Source organism: Anthonomus grandis, chromosome 6 (assembly GCF_022605725.1).
Source record: "Anthonomus grandis grandis chromosome 6, icAntGran1.3, whole genome shotgun sequence".
NCBI lineage: Eukaryota > Metazoa > Arthropoda > Insecta > Coleoptera > Curculionidae > Anthonomus > Anthonomus grandis.
In genome coordinates, this window is record NC_065551.1 from 20,863,576 (window position 1) to 20,885,181 (window position 21,606).

Sequence of the window (21,606 nt, forward strand, 5' to 3'; positions counted from 1 at the left end):
GAGCAATAGATTCAGTTGATTCAGTTTTATGAACTTACTTTGTTAAGGTTTCTACGCCCCTCTGCGTGAAGTTCATTTCGCTTCTGATCTGCTCCAATTCGGACTTTAACCTGGACACCCGATTTTTGGCCATGGCTACGTCGGATTTCAGCAAGTCTGGGTCATATTTGGTGCTTATTGTACTGGTCGTCGAACATACTGAAACAATTAATTAAATATGAGGACTTAAACTCGTTTCACAGAAAACTACAAACGAAAAATAATCAGTCCACTATTACGTTCATTTTATGTGTTGGTACATCGATATGTGAGGAATGCGTTTCTATTTATACGTTTTATTGCATATTTTAAGAATATTTTATGGCCGTAAAATGAACACGTGTTTTTTTTTCGTAATTTCAATTTACTTACAGCTCGTCCTAGATGTGGTTAGGGTTGCCAGCTCGTTGTTTAGGTGATTGTACTCATCTTGGGCCAGCATCAATCTTTGGGATTTCACTTGATATATTGCTTTTTTGTCCTGAAAATAAAATTTAAAAGAATTAGTATTTTTACCATTTTATAGGATGAGAAAACATTTTAATGTGTGTTGGTCCTTCGAGCCGCATTTAAAATCAGTAATTCGAAAAGTACTAAAAGTACGGAATTACAAGACCACTCGCAATTTAGTTCCAGTATATATAATATCAAGAACAGTTAATGAATCAAAATAGCAACCCTTATGGCATTTGGATGTGGTTTCTCTTTTTAGGCTCAAAATAAACAGAGATAGAGTAAAAGTATCAAAAACCATTGATAAGCAAAATAGTATTTATTTTATTCCAAGCATCTGAAACAAGTTTCAATTTCATTTCAATCGTATGACGTACTGTCTTAATTTCTTTTAAGCATTTGAAGGATTTTTTCTAAATTTTATTCCAATCGTTTTTTAACTTTATTCTAGGTATTGGTCAAATTCTTCATTTTATTTCAAGCATCTGAAATTATTTTTTCCATTTTATTCCAACTATTTGGAGGTATTTTCCAGTTTTATTCTACGCGTTTTTCAATTTTATTTTAAGCATTTTCCAATTTTATCCCAAGCATCTGAAACCATTAATTTTATTCCAATCATGTTTCAACTTTATTTTAGGTATTAACCAAATTCTTTATTAAATTCAAAGCATATAAAATATTTTTTTAATTTTCATTTATACCTATTTTCCAATTTTAGTCCAATCATGTTTAAATTTTATTCCAGGCATTAACCCAATTTTTAAATATTATTTTAGGCATTTTTTAATTTTATTTCAGGCATATAAAACCATTTGAAACATTTGCAGCTTTTTATGACTTTATTCCAGGCATTGGAGTTGATAAGCCAAAATGGCTATGCCAGATAGTATTGGACTGTTGTTTCTTTTTCTTTATGCTCAAAATAAAACGATATAACACGTTTTTATCTCCAGCTATTAAGAGTCATGGCGAAAGATTTTATTTTTTTAATTACCGAATGCAATTGCAGTATGGTAATTAGGATTGGGATACCTTAAATACCGTAAATAAAAAAATACCGTATTTAAACTTAAAAATATCGAAAAAATTTTTATTTCATTTAATTCGAGTACTTCTAATTTTAATAAATTACCCGATTTTACACAAAACAGCCCCTGATGGCATTTTGGTGTAGTTTCTCTCTTTTCATGGTCAAAATGAAGAGTGATAGAGCACCGCCCTGTTTCTGTCTGAAACTGTCAAAAACCGTTGATACGTCAAAATGGTTTTTATTTCATTTTGTATTTTATTTCAAGCATCTGCGGCCATTTTCAATTTTATTTCAATTGTATGGCGTCATTTTTATTTTGCTTTAAGCATCTGAAGCATTTTTTTTTTAATTTTTTAATTTTATGCCAAAAATTTTAACCATTTTTAATTAGATTCCAAGCATCTGAAATCATTTTTCAATTTTATTCTATATACATATACTTAGATTTTTAATTTTATTTCGAACATTACAGCTCTATTTCCAATTTTAATCCAATCATTCTTCAATTTACTTCTAAGTATATAAAACCTTTTTAAACTTTTGCATCTTTTTGTTACTTGATTCCAGGCATTTCAGTTGATAAGCCAAAACGGTCATGCCAGATTTTATTGGATTTTTTTTCTCTTTTTTTTTGTCTTCAAAATAAAAGGAGATAATGCGTCTTCAGCTATCAAGAAAGATGCTTAGAATAGCGGCTGGAGATTTGAATTTCCTTTTTTTACTTAAAAATATCATAGGATGCAATTGCAATTCGATGAATTGCGAGACCTTGTATTAAGTAAATTTAATTTTGCAACTCCTCTAGTATTTAAAATTAAAATATCCCGTACTTTTTTCAATTAAATCTTAAAAAACCGAACCTATTTTTTTAAATTTTAACTACCTTCCATTTCCAATAAATTACCCGATATTCCACTTAACGGTTATGTTATGTATCAGCGGTTACGCCCACACTTAAACCCAATGAAATTTAAAAAAATCCGGTGATTGCGTGCCACTCAATAAATACATACCTATATATCGATTTTGTTATGAAGCATTGTTTCACTTAATGAGTTTTGACTGAATAGTTTTCGAATTCCTCAGTGTACAAAATGAGGTCAGTTTTATTTTAACCGATCTGGTTGCCCATTAAAATTTTTTTAAAGTAAAATAAAAAGTGTGGTCATGTATAGTTTCGAATTTTGCCTAGTGCCAGCTAAGCAGGCGAGAAACAATCACCTGACGTAACGTAGAATGCAAATAGTGCACATTATGTGCTGCCAAATCTTTCTTTGACGTATGGACTTGTATTTTTAGATAAATAAAATTGCTGATAATTATGTGATAAGTGGACTATTGTTTTAAAGTATTATTGAATAACCCCTTTTATAGGTTGTTTTCAGGGGGCAGAATGGATTACAGTTATAATGAAGGAAGTTAAACAGGACATGGAACTCTTCATTTCTTTGACGAGGGCTCGGTAACGGCTTCTTAACTATTATCCATTGTTAGATATGAGTTACTACCGACAATGTACTCTATTGTTCGAGAAATATTATTCTCTGAGAGAATTTTTTTTCACTGATTTGCTTTTAATATGTATTTATTAGCTCGCCTAAGGGCCTGAAACAAACGCTTATATAATTAAAATATTTATGGTGACGCCAATGGCTAGATCGCGAAAATATGGGAAATTTAATTTTATTTCGAAAATGGACGATTTTTTTAGATCGTAAATAGGCCCTTGAAATTTCGCGGAGGTGGAGTTGTAGAGTTTTAAGGATATAAAGGTAAGTTTTCGCACAATTGGCTCTCAAAATTAAGGATTTTTAGGTTCTAATGGTTGAATATCACCAAAGTATCAGATGATGATGGGATTTCAATTGAACCTTATAGGAAAAAATTAAATTAATTTTTAATAATTTCAAACACACCTTTATTTAATATTTGGGCTTCCAATACTTGAACTAACGTTTTTCAACCGCAGAAATCTCTGTTTATAAGATCCATGTGGTCACAATTATTAAAATATATTTTTTTATAATGCTCCATATTGTCAGGATGGAAGGTGAGTATTAGTATAACTTAATGCAATTTTTTCCGATCGCTGCGAAGACATTTTTATTTGATTGTAAGTGGAAAGGGTTATAATAGAATTGAAATAACCCTTTCAATCATTCAATTGAAATTATCAAATTCCATGGCTAAAAAACACACCGTCATAACATTCTTGGCGCCCAACACTCGACACTAAGCATTTACAGATTAAAACAATCAACTAATAATTCAATGTTTTATTGTTTTATAAATGCTGATAAAGCATTCTTAAACGATGGAAATACTCTTATGAAGTCGATGTGAGCACACTTAATAACATTTTTAGGATAATATCTATGTTTTTTTATTTGTAGGTAAAAAATGTTTTCTTTACGTTTTATACCTAACATCTATATATGACCTTTTGGCGCCCAACATTCCAAGTTTTTGCATGCGAAAATTAAAATTAAATAATAAATTATTATTTTTTGTAAAATATTTGAAAATGTCTTTGTATGTCAAAAATTCACTGATATATAATATATCCAACGTGAGCACGTAATAGGTACGTTGTTTCCTACGTGTTGCTTAGTATGTAATAAAGAGTATAGTAGATCATTAGTATAAAACCATTTAAAACAAATTATATAATTTATAAATAATTAAAAAACAATAAAACTTTTCTTAACAATTAATAACAACAAATAACAAACAATAAAACTTTTCTAACATCTTATTTAGCATATTTGCTCCTGAGAGTCAGTCAGTCTCCTGAGAACAGTCCTAGAAAAATCTTGTAAATAAGGGGGAACTTTTTACCAATAACTTATAGGGGTGTCAAAAAAGTATGAAAATTATTTAATAACAAAAAAAATTTTTTTCGCATTTTTTTTGCACTAAAAGCATTATATGCCGGGTGTGTTAAAAGGTAAAATTGGAAAATGTTTTATTGAAATCAATTTTATTTCTAACGAAAAACCTGTTAAAAAATGTCAATTTTTTAACAGTCTAACAAAAAATTGTTAGACTTTTATAGGGGGCGCTAAGGGCAGTCCTTAAATTGTATTCTTAGGAGATTATTATAAATGGAAAAAAATTATTATTTTTCACCCTTTACATATGCAGTAGCAAAATATGAAGCAAATTGCGTTAAATGGAATAATAATCAATACATATTTTTTCTTGATTATTTTTTAAATGATTATTTTTTTTAAATATTCAGGGTGGGTAAACAAGTAGATTTGATATGAAACCTTATTTGAATTCTAGGGCCAAATACAGGTTTTTCTTAGGCGGTGCTATAAAATAGCCGGCAATTTTTTCCGAATTTTACCGTCAGATTTTTTCCTGGATTTCAAAGTGAAGTGTTTTCAAAACACCATTGTTGTAGTTTTCTACAAAATGATTTGCCTTTGTTTCTTGAAAATGTTTTCTTTTAAGTCACGTTGTCGTTTTGGTGAGAGGGGTATCCTAAGAAGGTACCTTTTATTGGGCAAAAGGTTGCTTATGTATGCTACGACTATAGATGGAATAAAATTTTCTAACCATGCATGTCGGGAAAGCCGTAAATATACATAATGACATTTCTGATATAAAGGTTCATGACGCTTCCTGTCTTAATGGTAATGAAAGCTGCAAACGTATATGAGGTCTATTTGCCAGGGTACTTATGAAATATTTAATTTGATTACCCATATATAATATGTTATTGGAAAGATTTTGATTGAATGACTTTTAACTTAAGTAGATAAAGTAGTACGTATATCAACATAATCCAACTTCTTAGTATCACACATAAGTATCAATAATGTATTCACTAGTAATTCTAAAAGCTCAGACCTTTTTGAAGAAACCAAACCACACAGTAATACATCATTTATTTAATTAACTTTAATTTAACACCACATACCTATTGTACAGCTTTACAGCCACGATGATTAACATACTAGTTCGTGAGCATTTAAATTGAGTTTATCAAAATCATTGGATAGGCCCTGGAAGACCATAATTTTGGCCGTCCAGATCACCTGACCCTAAACAGCCTAGATTTTATTTGTGGACTAAAAATATTGGTTTATTATACACAACATTATGATATTAAAAGAACTAAGAAATAGAATAATTGACGGATGTGAAACTATACAAAACACGCATGGAATTTTTGAAAGAGTTCGCAATTCTATGAGAAAAAGAGCAAAAGCCTGCATAGAGGGAAAGATCATTTTCAATATTGTTTGTAAATTATGTAATAATATTTTATTTTATTTATATTGCTTTTTGTTCACTTTGTTTGTTACATTATTTTTGATGTCATTGTATTTTGGTTGGTGTGTTGTTCCAAAGTCATGTTTTTTTTTCTCAAGTCAATGGCGTAGTTTTTTTTGCGCCACTGGTTCATGAAAAAAAATGTACTGTATGTAAATGTACATCTAACAGGTGTTTCAAATTCGACCCTCAACATATAGATCTTGGAATCTATTAGATATACAAAGATGGTTAAAATATGAAAAGTTGAGAAATTTTGAACTTGAAAATATTCCGTTTAAAAAATTTAAAAGGTCCAAATGGTTCCGAAGATATTCGAGAAAATCCGAAATTTTCGATAATCACATACATCGATTTTCGACAGCTTTCCATACTTTATTTAAAACCATGGATAAAAATCTTGGTATGTTTCAATCTTTTAGTAAGCGTAAAAGTAAATATGGAGATAGAAATGATGAAAAAACTAAAGAAAACTTACTTAATATATGTATATTATAATGAGATATGGATTAGTAATTTTTGTACTAACTGCGATACATAAAAAAATATTTTGTAGATAAATACGCCAGGAAAATCTACACGGCACGTTTTCCACAATATTATTGGCTCTTATACAAATGTTTGGAGACAATTAAAAAAAATGGATTCAAGCCATTTAAAATTCATTTAGCTTAAATACTGCATCCTGGTGATGCTGAAAGACGCGTGTTTTTTTTGTAACTGACTAAAGCAAAAAAATTACTAATCACCCCAATTTTCTTTAAGTGCGATTTATCTTAAATTTTTGGGCAAGTATTTATAAAAATCGAATTCTAGGTTCTTATTTTATTAATGGAACTCTTCACAGAGATTCATATTAACAGTTTTTAAGATTTGATTTTGAAGACTATTTGGATAACATAATTCCTTAAGAAAATTATCTTACAGAAAGTAAGATAATTTTATTTTTGTAAAATGATCGGCAACGTCTCCTGATTTTAATGTTTTAGATACATTTTTATAGGGAATACAAAAAACCGAATTTATGCAAGGGGTGAATTTTAAAATATTGAAGATATGCGGTTAACTTTTATTAGGGAGCTTAATAGATTAAGTAGACGAAAAATAAGTCGCTTAGTGCTCAATTATATAATAAAATTATAATATTTGTTAAAGAGTGCAATTGTGTCTTGATGCACAGGGACAATAATTTTAGTACTTAATATAGTTTTATTTTAAGATAAATGCGTTTTGTTGCTTATTTACTTATTTATTCACCAACGTGTAATAAAATTGTTAATGTCAGTTTTTGAAATATTTGCTGGTGTTTCGAAAATAATAAGGGTGTAACCCTAGAGTAATGTGTGTGCACTACTACAGTATTGCATTGCTATTGTTTTTGTCTATCTTGTATATATAACGGCTAACATTTATTGACAATTTAAATATTGTCTTGTCAATTTATGCACAGCCTCTTGCGGCAAATTTAGTTTTTCCAAAAATTAAGGTTTTCAAAAAAAAAAATACTTGTGATACATCATTAAAAAGGGAATTTTGCAACGACTTTAAAGATACAAAAATTCAATATGGCGCCTATAAGACACAAAGTTAAGGATGATTGGCAAAAAACGAAACTTTGTAATAAAAAATCTAAAATCGAATAAGATATAAGCTCAGAAAAAATTAAAGTCGCTTTTTTAATAGATTCCGAAATCTCCATGTTAAGGGTCGACTTTTGAAATTGTATATAAGAAATTAAATATTACCTAAAAAATTAGGTATTCCAAAAATTAATTTATTTTCTAGTTGAATCGCCACAAAAGAATTTTCGAACCCACATTCAAGCAAGTTTAAAAGGCCTGCATAAAAACAAGTTCCTAAACAGCAAACTCAGCCATCACCATCATCGCTCGGTCGCATCTAAATTCGCAAAAATTACCATCTCGGATGTAAGACGCTCATTTCGCCTTAATCGCGAGAGGCGCAGCCTTAAGACAGTGGCGCTCATTACGCTTAGCGCAGCTCAACTAGAACATCGAGATCTCCTATACACTTACTATGACTCCTATTCGAGCGGGTACCACCCGGTGCTGCTGTTGCGTATACCTCTTTGGTCCCCTGATATCCACGCGTACTCCATAGTGCGCGTTACCGACAACGTAAGACGCGGGAAGAGTAAGGAATCGCGATTGGGACGACACGGGATAACCCACAGCCGTATGGGGACGCGCCAATGGTAAAGTGTGATGTTGCTGATTAGTACCTGCCCGTGCAGTAGTACTTAAGGGTACGGAGTGCACCCGAAATACCGCTGGTGGTGCGGTTTGCACGTAGCACAAGGGCCACAACTCCATCTCGACTGACTGACTCACTGACTGAAGCGGCGGGTACGTCTTCTGATGATGGTTCCTCCGGCCTTGGTTCGTCCTTCGGTCTCGGGACCCTCTTGGGTCGTACGGGGGGGGCCCCCCTTGCCCCTTTCTCGACACCGCCCGCCCTCCCGTTGAAAATGATGATGCCGGTCGGCCCGGGCCACTCTAATTTCCGTATGCATTCCATACGTACAGTCAGGGGCAACAGCAGCAACGATGGCAAAAGAACGACCATTGTTTCGGGCCGGGGCCGCAGCCGCCTCACGTTAATGGCGTAGATGACGGGCCCCGGAGTACGACCCAGGGGCGTCACTACTAATTTTTTTTAACTTTGATAGTACCACAAGTAAATATTTTAATAGCAACAAATAGTTTAAGCCATATTTTAGCGAGTAAGCGGGTATAAGCGTCTTAAGACATCTCATTCGAGAGATCAAGTCATGACGTCACCGTATAAGGCACTTTAAGCATTTGTTAGCGGTCTCTGGAAACCGCTAACAAACAATAATAAACAATAAATATTAACAATTTTTCGATATTTTTTTATAGTTGAGAAGCATTATATTTCTTAGTATTAGTCTTCATTTATTTAATAATAATGTATATGAGACAGTTAAGACATCCAAACCAAATAAAAATGCAGAAAAGAATAAATTATCAAAAGAGCGAATAGATTTGCAAAAAAATACCGTGAAGAACGATAAAGGTGAGGTTGCACGGAGATTTTTTTAAATTAATTTTTGATTAGTTTGTGTTTATTTCTGTGGAAAAAAAATGAGTGAGGTTATGTTTACGCCAGTAACTTATTTGTCTATTGTATTTCCTCTTGGGCAAATGTCTGCCCTTTATGAACGTTTTCAGGGCGAAATTAATTTGTATTTTGCTACAATCTAGATCTGATCCTAAAAGCGTATGAGATCGGATTTAGACTCAAAACGTTTTGAAGACAAATCGGTATTTTCATGGTTTAGGTCAGTCTTCTAAACGAATGCAATGCCGATGAAAGGTATAGCTAATATTTAAACTCTGACAGCTCTTAGACATGACGTTATTCGAGCGCAACCATATGATGACGTAACGCTTAAGATATCGTAAGACAACCGAGTAAGGCGCTTAGTCGCTAAAATATGGCTTTAGTAACTAACGCCTTGGTATAAGACACCTGACAAACGAGCTGACGAACACAGCGGCAAAGTAAGCCTGAACATAATAAGGCTTGGGCCACAGCAGTTTTAAACTCAATCAGGTTACACTTACTGTTAGACAACTTTTTCTATTATCTTAGCGATTGCTGGGACTAAAACAATCGGACGGTAATTGAGAGATACCTTCCTTTTTTTCTTTTTTGGGTATCCGTTGAATCCGTGCAAGATTTCACCCTAGAAGACAGTCCATCTTTCCAGAAGTTATCTCTTCTGCATGAAAGAGAAAACAGTTTGCACAACATTGGTGTCAGCCCGTCCCCACACTTTTTTAATACTATTAGCGGAATTTCATCGGAACCGGTGGTCTTGTTAGTGTTCAAGCCTTTGAGAACTTTTTTAAGATCTCTGGAATGAAAGACTATATCTAAAATTGAACAAGCCTTTTTTGGCAAAGTGTAGCGTTTTATTTTTTCCATTAATTTTAATTTTTATTATAAGGCAAATCTTCCATTCATTGCTCAAATGAATTATAATATAGATTATTTTCGATTAACAGTTAAACAAAGCAATAATTTTTTAACGATATACAGTGCATTCACGAAAAAAAGAACAAATTCATTTAAAATTCAGATAATTTTTTCTTCTTTTATTTTTTGGATACATCGATTAGTATTTGTATAAAAATTTTCTATATAGGGCACCTCAAGTAGAAATTATGGCGTCAACATTGACTTTTTTAAATAAAACTCCCTGCACATCATGACATTTTATAATTTTACGATATATCCTGAATACTATTTGTATAGCATACCATATTCCCAAAGTCAGTGGTTTATCAAATTTGACGTAATGGGCAGTGTGAATAAGAATTCAGTAAAAGCTTAAACTTACATTTTCCTCGCAAATGCTTAGTTTGGAATGAATAAAAGTAAGTAGTAACGTTTACTAATTAATACAATTAGCAAAAGCTAAAGTTGTTAGCATTGTCTAAAAATGGTGGAAATAAAAGTAAGCAATCAATTACTAAGAATATTAAGGAGAAGCTTACATTTTTGCAAGCTTGTTAGACCCTGGCTTAAAAATTTAGTATTGTTAAACAGTTTGGTAGAAATGGCTGCATTTATGAATATAAGATCTGTAAAATTTTATCCCGAAATAGAAGAAAGTCTTGCCGAAGAATACCACGATCTGTATAGATTTAGTGAAGAAAATGTTGAGTGGATAGCTAACCATTTTTTGGAGCCAAAAGTGGAGACTAGAGTTGGTGCATTGAGTCCCAAAAAAAAATGTAAATATTTTTGCAATTTCTAAGTGATCCTGGATTTCAAATAACGATCAGAAAAGAAGGAGTTTATAGAACAACAATATGTAAAACGATATCTCACGTTTTACCAAAAATAGTTGAAAAGGCAGGAATTTGGATGAAATTTCCTACAAAAAACTCGACTGAGCAGGCAATCAACGAATGGGTACAGTTGTATAGATTTCCCTGTGCTTTTGATGCAATTGACACTCATGTACTAATAATAACGCCATCGCTACATGGTGATAAGTATATCAATAGGAAAGGATGGTGTAGTATTAATGTGCAAGCAACTTGTGACGCAAAAGAAATTTTTACATCCGTAGATGCTCAATGGCCTGGCTCGGTGCACGACAGTCGTATTTTAAGTAGACCAAATATTTTTGTTATGATAAGAAGACGTCAACAGAACTATGGACTTATTTTAGGCGATAAAGGGTACGGCATAACACCATTGGATGATTTACCAAGCAAAAATTTTAAGTAAATACTTAAAATATCTAGCTTTCGGTAGTAAGTAAAAGCAAAAGGTTATTCACTTCAATTTCAGCAAATGCTATTAGTAAAAGCTAAAGCTTATACTTCATACTACAAGCAAAAGCGAAGTTTTTATTCACACTGCCCAATATACTAACGAAACATGCGACACTTAAAACCCTAAAAGCCTAGAATTAGCATGTCGTGGATAGACACTCTTTAAAGAAGTTGATATTCGACGTAAAATGAATGTATATTAGAGGAAAAGTGATAAAGTGGGAACGCCGCTCAATCCATTCTTGAAGCCACGGACACAAAGAATCACTACCAGTGACGTCGTAAAAAAAATTTATTAATAATAGAGTATGCTTTAAATTGAAGTAATATTACCATTTAGGAACGATTTATGTATTTTTTTAATGCACTTCATTAGAGCAAATGTACCTATCTAATAAAAAACATTTTTATGTAAATTAAATATTTTATAATTATTATAGATTTCTTAATAATTCATGTTTTAAGATACAAATTTTATATAATTTTATTATATTAAATAAACATCAGTTTTACATCACTTATTTTATATTACATAAGATAATATATACAGGCTGCTTGCTGCCTTCTTTGAAGGGTCGGTATTGCTATATCCGAAGCTAACCAACCTAATGGCTATAAATATATAAAATACATAATAACTATATCCATAGGTATTAAGGTATATAGGCATAAGGTATTAAAACCATAGACAAAACTCCACTTTTCTATTTTTTATAATGTTTTCAAAAAAATATATTTTATTTTACTTATACTCGGTATTTCAAACACACACACATTCGCATTCAAAATTTTATTTAGGCTTATTTCTAAGATCCCCTATTCTACGTTTATGAAGACAGTTCCTCCATGATGTAGTATTATAAAAGTATCGGTATTTTCTTGTAAAAAAATCGACTTTAATCGCGTTTTTTTCATAAGTTTTTACCATCGTAACAGTTCATAAAAATATATTAAAGTTTCTAAAACAACGATACTTAACAAGTTTGGAAATGCAGCTTATTTTCGATAAATTATATTCAATAAATCATTTTATAATCAGATATATTGTTAGCAGGTAACGTAATAAACTCTTGTTAGAAACCAGCATCACATTAAAAATAAAAATCAAATCTAAGAGAATACTTATATTTGGCCTTACTCTTGTAGATTCTTTAGTTAATTGTTATAGGTTATAGGTTTCGAAAAGTGTAGTAAGTGGATTTCTAAGAATTTTATAAATTATTATTAAAATCTCCTAAGAAAATTTCATCTAGAGCGGTGTAAAGACATAAAAATATGTTGCCAAAATCAACAGTTAAAATATTAAAATTTATGTTGATGGCTTATAAAAAACACATAATCCATAACATTTATTACCCAACCTAATTTTAAAAACAAGAAATTCCAGTAGAGTATTATTATTAAAATCAAATGATATTAAATCTACTTTATAGGTAGATCTAACATAAGCTGCCACACCTTCCTCCTTGCTAACCCTATCTTTTTTATATTCTTTCGTTTAATATATGAATGAATATTTTATAATGCTTATTACTAAATGCTTATACCAACGTTGGTGTGAGCTGTAAAGTAAAAGTTAGTTTATCAAAAGTTTCAGTTAAGCCTGCGTCATGTGATATAGGACTTTTTTTGGAAGGTCTCCAGGAACCTGCAAGGTTGGTTTTTGGCCTTATCTACATGCCTTTAACTCAAAAATTAGACTTCTGGCTTATTTCCAAATGAGTGGAAAAAAGCCGTTATTAAACCTGTGTCAAAAGTTTCTACGTCTAAAAAAATACAAGATCTTCGTCCTATAAGTATTTTATCAGTTCTCTCTAAGATTATAGAAAAGTACAGATATATTGTCAAATCTCGAAACACATAGATTCATTTGGAATAATTTCTAGCTCCATCAGGTTTTTGTAAACATTGTATCAACTATAATACTACAATAACCTCATTAACTACAATAACCACGCCAGTAAATCTCACAAATGAAACAAGATCTGCTCAAGATAAAAATCATAGTACACTTCTAACTTTAGACACGATCTCTCATGAGTTACTTCTATCGAAATTATTTTTTTTAAGTTTTCTGTCCAGGCTTTAGCCCTAATGTCAAATTATCTAAGCAACAGATTGCATTGTATCTTGGTTATTAAAGATGGCATTTTAGAGAAATCGACTTATTTAAATATTTATTACAAATGGTGTGCCACAAGGGTCTATTCTAGGGCCACTCTTGTTTTTTATATATGTTTCAGACATGAATCAAACCTTGCAATACTATGCAGATAACTCCCAGGTATACAAATTTTTCAATTTATTGAATTAAAAAACTATACAAACTCAATTAAATAGTGACCTAAATAAATTAAATAAATATGCACAAAGTCATAACTTCTTAATCTTGCATATTGCTGTTTGGTACCAATAATGTTAATTATAATCATATTAAAAATAACATTAGAAATTAAAATGTAATGCCTATTGTTAAAGAATCAAAAAATCTTCGTATTGCTTACATGCGGTTAAAGAATTTAAATAAATTTAAAAACTTCTTATCATCTAAAGTAAAATATAGTTTATGCGAAAGTGTGGTGTTGTCATTGGTTGATTATGGACCCTAATCACTCATAGGAATGTTGTAACGTAAAATTCAAAAATTGCAAAACTCTTGTGAACTTTGCCAAGATAGGTCAAGACTTTTAGGCAGCAAAAGTTCTCGTTGTATATAAAAACTATGTTGCTTAATGAGCAATTAGTTGGAGGTATAAATTGAGCCTGTGAAATATGTCTAAGTGTACCTGGTGGTTACAAGTAATAATTTCATTAAATTTAAAGCACTTAATTCTGAGCATTTCTTTTTTCCCTTTGACTTGTTCTGAGCGTCGACACTTATGATACGCAACCACTCTTTTTTTTAATTAAATATACTCATTAAACACAAATAATATACATAAGGAAGACTTCTTTTACATAAGGAAGACTTCTTTTTCTTTTATATTTCTTAAATTTATTTTTGGTGTTTCTGTGATGTACGCGTCTGTGCAACATATGCATTAAGCTGTTTATGTTTTCTGTTTTTGTATAATCGCTGGGCAGGTCATTTTCACCATATTTTTATTTTTTTTTTGAATAAAGTATTTTTGAATTTGTTGAAAATGTGTTCAGAAGTTGATCAATTAAAATCAATGGACATCTATTCCAACATTTTTTGAAAAATCTACTGTGGATATTATATAAACCACGTACATTTATTGGAAAAATATTACCATTAAATGTACCTATAACTAAGACAGTTATTATTCTGGTAAATTTGTACATGAATTGTTCAATTAACACTAACATTTTTGAAAACTCTGCAAAGCATAAAAGTTTTTTTTAGTGATGGGTGACTTCTACTAAAATCTACAGAAAAGTAAAAATTTAGGGGTTGCTCAGCTAAAGACCTATTACACAGTTTTTTAAAAATCTAAGAACTATTGAAAAAAAAACTGTTTGATTGTTACAAACTCAACACAATTCTGTATAATACAAGATACAATTATAAAATTTGCAACAAAAAATGGGTGTTATTTTTAAACGTTTCCTTTACGTCTACCAAATAAAAAAATACAAATTTTTGGTGTAGGATGGTCGCGCCGCCACTGTCCGACGTCTGCAATGTGGAATTTACCCTTGGCCAGGCCAGATGCGGGGCGAAGAATAAAGATTGAAGATAACGCAAGTACGATTTTTTATTCGTTTTGGAATTTTTTATTGGCAAGCAGCGAGTAGTACTTAAATGTTTTTAAAAGAAGAAAACTTCGCCCGTGGTGATTCGGGAGGATATATTTCGCAATTTGTGTTACGGCGAGATCTCGGCACTGATGGGCTGTTATTAAGGTAGTACTCGGAATGACGCTTTCGAGCCTCTAGCGCTCGAGCGCGCTGCACCTAATTATTTCTGGTAATCCGAGTGATGTTTTTTGTTGTTGTTGTTGCTCTACTGGCACCACATCTTTTTCTCTTCTTTTCTTGTTTTTTTTCTGTATAGTTTCTGCTGCATCTCGTGACATTAAATAGAAAATTCGAGGAAATTAGTGCTTTTTCATGCAACAAATTGACGTAAGGAATGTTCACTGGCGCCTGCACTGTCTGTTATGAGACAACAATACAAACACTTTGCTTTTTCCCAAGAATACTTTAATTATCAACAGAGAAATAAAATATTATAAAACGCTGGGTCCGAGACGCGCGTCATATCAAATTTGCAAGGTATTAAATAACCAAAACAAACCTGTTATTTCGATACTTCGCCATCATCGGGTATATCAATGTCGAAGACCGGCGAAATTCCTTCGAATTATCTTTGGGAATTTTTCTACGCGATCGCATCTGGTACCTGTTTATCCCCCTCTTGATGATAAAAGGCCCTATTGAAAGAGCCAGATGGTAAAATTATTTTAAAGATGAATACGTTAATCGTACCCATTTAAGTTATGACAAATTAATAAAATTACACAAGTCTAGTAAATATGGTCAATGATATCAGAAACAATGTAAAAAATAAATTAACTACCTGTATGACTCTACTTGATTTCAGCAAGGTCTTTGATACCATTGACTATACTATGCTTTTAGCTAAATTAAATTATATTGGTTTCTCGACTCAACCTCTTTAAGTTTTTTGAAGCATACTTAAAAAATAAATCTCAGTCTGTATTGGTAAGTAATAATGGTACATTCATAATGGCAGTTTGATTTTTTCACTTTAAAAATGGGTGTTCTACAGGGCTCGATAATGAAGCCATTGTTATTTTCAAATTATGTTTTTGATATTAATAGATCCATTTTAAACCCTAAAATACAGTAATATGCCAATGACTCACAAATATATATCCCATTTTTATTGTCGGATATGCAGGATATTAACACTAGGTTTAATTCTGAAATTGGGAGCATTGTGTCATATAGTAGAGATCACAATTTAAAAATAAATTCGGCCAAAAGCTTGGTAATCTGCTTTAGAAAGAATAGTTTGAATCCCAATATTAAAAAGCATATCACTATTAAATTAAATAACAACATAAGTCCTTCTGTCAATGAAGCTAACATTTTAGGTGTAATATTTGATTCTCAATTTTCAGTTGAAAATCATATAATAAATAAAATAAAAATAAAAACTTATAATAATTTAAATTATTATCTAATAGAACTAAATACTACGTATGTAATCATCAAGGATTATTACATACGTAGTATTTCTTTCGATCTCTACTTGATTCGGCGATATAGTTTATTCTGGCAGTTTAACCTTTGATATTTCTACAAAAATTCAGAAACTACTAAACAGTTCTATGAGATATTTGTATAATATACATTTCAGGTCATATATCCCCATTTTGATATGAATAATCGTAGAAAATATCACATGAACAATTTGATTTTCAAAACTCCCATATCTGAGGGATTTCCTAGATCTAGTAACCAGTACAATACAAGAAATATTTAAACGAACTTTTTAGTACCTGAACATTAATGAAAATACATGCATCGATCTTGCTCAGTAGTAGGGGTACAAATGTGGAATAATTTACCAAATTTTCTAAAAAACTAAAGCTATCATAAATTTAAAAGTTATATTATAAATAATCTTTTAACTTATAAACCTTGACAAATTGTTTATAGTGTCTTTATTACACTGAGTTTTTTAGTTTTTAAATTGATATGTTTGGTTAAGATACAACATCGTATCTAATATTTATTGTCTATAATTGATTATTAATGTGTTCATGCTGACTTCATAAATTGACAAACTAAAGATAATACTTATTATTTAACAGTATTGCTTCTGTGGTCCTCTCCGTCACGGATTTCTATCTTTGTCGTTGCTTTGTTATTGTTCTTGTTTTTTGTTTTAGTTAGTTTTTGTTAAGCTTATTCCACGTAGATGTTTACATCAACGCAATCAGTTTTTCTAATCGCGGGATAATGCATTTTGCCACAAAGTATAATACATGGAAGGAAAATGTATATCAATAATCTTACACACTTAATTTATTTTTATTTTTTGGTAATAAATTATTTTAATTTGATTTTGATATAAGGTTTTGAAATTACAATTATATAAAATTCTGAAGATTTTTTATAAAGTCGTATGTACTTTTTCGTGATATCCTTTGAACCATAAATAGCCCTTTTGGGACCACTTTCAGGTCGAGTGACGTATAAAATGAATACTGGTCGTTGAATTTATGTACAAATTTAAAAAAATTTAAATAATTAAGAAGTAAATGGTAAATTTTTACCTTGACGAATGCATAATTAAAAATTTTGAAATTTCCAACTATAACATAAAAAGCTTATTTAGGAAAGTTTCAGAGGGTCAAATTAAAATTGAAAATAAATACAATATGAATTGTGGTCATTAAAATTAAACATAAATAAATTACTATAGTTGAAAGCAATAGGGGAATAAATATGACTCGGTCTTAACTCATTAAGTGTTTTTCATTAAAATTCCAAATAAATAGACCCTGTGCCATTTCTAGAGTTAAAAAAGTAGTTTGGTAACAGGAAGAGGTATTGGGTAAAGCAACAAAAATACGTAATATATTATTATAAATCACTATAGGCCACTAAAAGCCACTATAAAAGCAAGCAATAAAAAGTAAATAAAATTGGATTAAGCAAGAAAAAGGTGCATCGTGATCATTTAAATTATGCATAAATGTAAAAAAATGGAAATTTTTACCTTGGCGAGGGCATAATTAAACGCTATGGAATTCCGTTTATGTGGAGATTACACCGTCTCTACTTCAGGTGTTTTATAGGAGCGATAACGAAAAAGTATTTGGTACCACGAATCTTGGAATTTTTTTTTACGATCGCATTCTGTACCTGGTTTTCATTTTACCATTAAAGAGCCTTTTTGTGCTCATTCGTAAGATACAGGTCAAAGAATATTAAATATTTAAGTTATGCATAAATCGATTAAAATGTTGCAAGATTAGAAAATATCCAAGGTTATATTTATTCTTGTCAACTGATGGCCAAGGATTGTGAATAAAAAGTGGACTTTTGTAAAGTAAATTGGTTAGTTTCTGAAGGCAACTATTTTTTTCTAGCCAACATTTTGAAAAGTCATAGGTTTTTAAGGTCCTACAATAGATAGAAAGACATTATGTTAATTTTTTCTTAATATGTACTAGTAGAAAAAATATAAAATAGCCTTTATGTATGTCAAACTATCAAAAATACTCACCCAAGTCGTAATTTCCTTGTGCTAAATAAAAATAGCACATATTATAAGGATAAAAACCTAGATATCACAAGTTAAGGCCAGTTACGCACAAGAAAGTAATACAATTAATATATATCATTTGAACAGACCAATAGACTAGAGAATTCTGTATTAGCTGAAAAAATTACTAAAGAAAAATATGTATATAACAAATATTAATTAAGATTTAATAAGTAGAGTGTTGCTGCTTGCGGTACTCAAGTAGGTAATTTACATACTAAATTTGAGTAAGCAGAATTTAAGAATTATAGATAAAAACCTTACGATGGTGATGTAATTATATTTATTTGGCATTCAAAATAAATGTCGTTTCTATAATAGAATAGTTTGGTAACAAGGTGAACCCTGGTCATTTAAATTATGCACATATTGATAGGAATGTCAAATAAAAAAAATATACTACTGAGGCAAGCCAATTAGGAGATAAAATATTACGGAATTCTAAATGTAATTTACGGCATCTCCGCAATAAATAGTTTAGCAGCTCTAAGAAATAATTTGCTGCCATGAATGTTGGAATTTTCCTTCCTCATCAATAAAATAACTTTCGGAGGTTAATACGAAGGTCAAGATCTAAACGGTAAAATATGGATAAGTGAATCGTGACCATTTTGGTTATGCACAAATTTAATATAAATGGTAAATAAACAAAAATATTACAACATCCAATAAATGAGAAAATATATGTGAAATTCACTTTAACAAAGGGTATTTGGTACAAAGAATAAATTTTTTAAATGCTCAGATACTCCATAGATTCCAATAACTGAATCGTGGCCATTTAAGTTATGCACAAATTGATCTATTTATAATTAAGCGTTTTGTAAATTAAATACACTATTTCATATTATACACCAGATGGTGAGAAAACAAGCTCTAATCATTATTTACCATACACAAATAAGAAAAACAAGCGTCAGAATGAATTAACCTTGACTTCACGATAAAGCGACCGAGATAACCCTAGCATTTTTCACGAAAGGTGAATCGTAGCGATTTAAGTTATGCTTAAATGAATAAACATAACTCTAATGGATTAAAATAATTAAATTACGAGAGAAATATGAATTTTCACCTTGACATAAGGACAACACTATATATACATAAACATTTTGAATTCCGATTGGAATTTATGCCATCTTTAGTCAACCTTTATAGCGGTCATAAATAGAAGAATTTGGTATCACGTCATTCAGGAGACATAATAAAAAGAAAAAAGGAACCCAAGAGCAAAAGAGAGAGAGAGCGAGAAAGAGATCCACTATAGTGGCGCATTAGCGGTTGGGCAATGCATCAGTTTAATATTAATGGCTCGTTTTTTAAGTAACATTAATAATGCATTTTTATTGCCTACTTAAAATTCCAAAAGTTGAGTACCAGCTACCGGTGTTGTCTACTGTCTACTATATATCTGCATGAAGAAGGACGAGAGCCCGTCGGCCTGGGACCAACCGGACCCCAATGAAAAGAAACCGAGTGAGTTGTCGTTCTCTCTTTGGTACTTCAATGCCAGTGGCGCCTGGACGATAAGGAAAATTATGTTTTTTATATTCTATTTAAAGTACATCAAATTATTGTAGAAAGTACTTATGTAACACCAGTACTTTGAATAGATCTTCCAGGACAACTTTCTTAAAGAAAACACTGATAGCTTACTTCGATAAACCGGGTTAAACTAATTTCAAGTGACTAAAATTATATTGAACTACCGAAAAAATTAATCCAACTGCTTGAAAGAAGCAAAATTTTACTGCCTGGAAAAAAGGCATTTCCTGAAAAACATTTTGGAACTTTTGAAAGTCTTATCAACGTAAAAAAAATACTACAGTTGCCTGGAAAAATTAGATTTACTACCTGAAAGTAATCTATTATGGAATACCACAACAAGCTTCCAGAGATAATGAAAAAACCCTTTTTTGAAACAATAAACAATGAATAAGAAAAAAGTAAAAAAGCTAAAAAAATTAAAAGGAGAAAATTAATGATTCCAACTGCTTGGAAGTAGTACTCCACTATAGAATATCGCGAGTAATGAAAAAGACTGTCTCGGAAACATAATTAATCATTAAATAGTACAAGATTCGTATTAACCTTTAACTTTTTAACCTCAAATGTTCATCTTAAAGTGGTAATAACGGTTTTGACTAAAAGCTTAAAAAATTCAGGTAACAGGAAAATTCATTTTTTTAACCTAAATTACATCTATAAACTTCATTGGTTAATTAAGAGGTAAATAATTATGTACCTATACTATTTTGTTATAGTTCGTCACATAATAGAAAATGTTTCGTTAGAAAAGAATCAAGAGGAAAACAGTCGAACAGAAAACAGTTTGGCTCTCGAATCAGGTAATAATTTATGCCCTTAGTTATTAATCGACTTAAGTCAATATTTTACATTTAAAAAGAAAATCGTACAGCTATTTGTCCTTTTATTTTCATGTAATTTTTTAAGTCAGCTTGTGTAAATAATCTGTGAGTTAGATGGATATTTCAAAATATTGATCTTTAATAGGTTTTTAAATTTAATATGAAGTAGATTTCTATTCTGTACTTTCATGTGCCATTAAAAAAGCAATGATTTCTTGACCTATTTTATTGCAGAAAATGGGTCGAATTGCTTGTACGAAGCAGTGCCAAGTGTAGAAGAAATAAATCTTAGTGCAGATTTTGATAGTAGCATAACTGATTTTGACTCGATTTGTCCAAATATGTCGGCAAATTTTCATCTTAATTATTCCTTAGATCAACGAATAATATTAAAATTTGCTAGAGATAACGCCCTATTAAGGCTTTAAACGTTGAACTTAATGATGTACAGGCTGAAGAAGCAGAAGATCCAGATAAATAATCTAAAGTTTCAAACTGATGGTGTGCACACTGAAGAAAATGAAGAAGAGAACAACGGAAAGAGACGATTCGAAAAACCAAACGATCACTTGGTGAAGAATATACTACACTATGTCGAATTAACCCGAAAAAAGTTCCAAAGGAAGTTGCAGCTGCATTTTAAAATGCATTACAGACTTATGACTTAGCTAGATATGTTATTTATTTAAATTTAATAAATTTAGGAAAAGTTTTCATTTATTAATTTTTCATTAAATGCATAAAAAATATATAGGCTGTTCCATTTGAAAATAGCTAAAAATTTGTAAAATTTGAATGATACCTACGAACACCCTGTATATGACAGAA

General features: G+C 30.8%; 1 protein-coding gene across 2 annotated transcripts in view; it reads right to left on the bottom strand.

Annotated features, from left to right (window-relative positions):
• LOC126736979 (protein kibra) overlaps positions 1–21,606 on the bottom strand; it is a 91,672-nt gene that overhangs the window by 17,714 nt on the left and 52,352 nt on the right. For both annotated transcript variants that reach the window (XM_050441632.1, XM_050441633.1), the window contains 2 exons: positions 412–520; positions 39–198 (listed from right to left, as the gene is read on the bottom strand). In XM_050441632.1, coding sequence (XP_050297589.1) covers positions 39–198; positions 412–520 — 269 coding nt within the window. The remainder of the gene's footprint in view (positions 1–38; positions 199–411; positions 521–21,606) is intronic.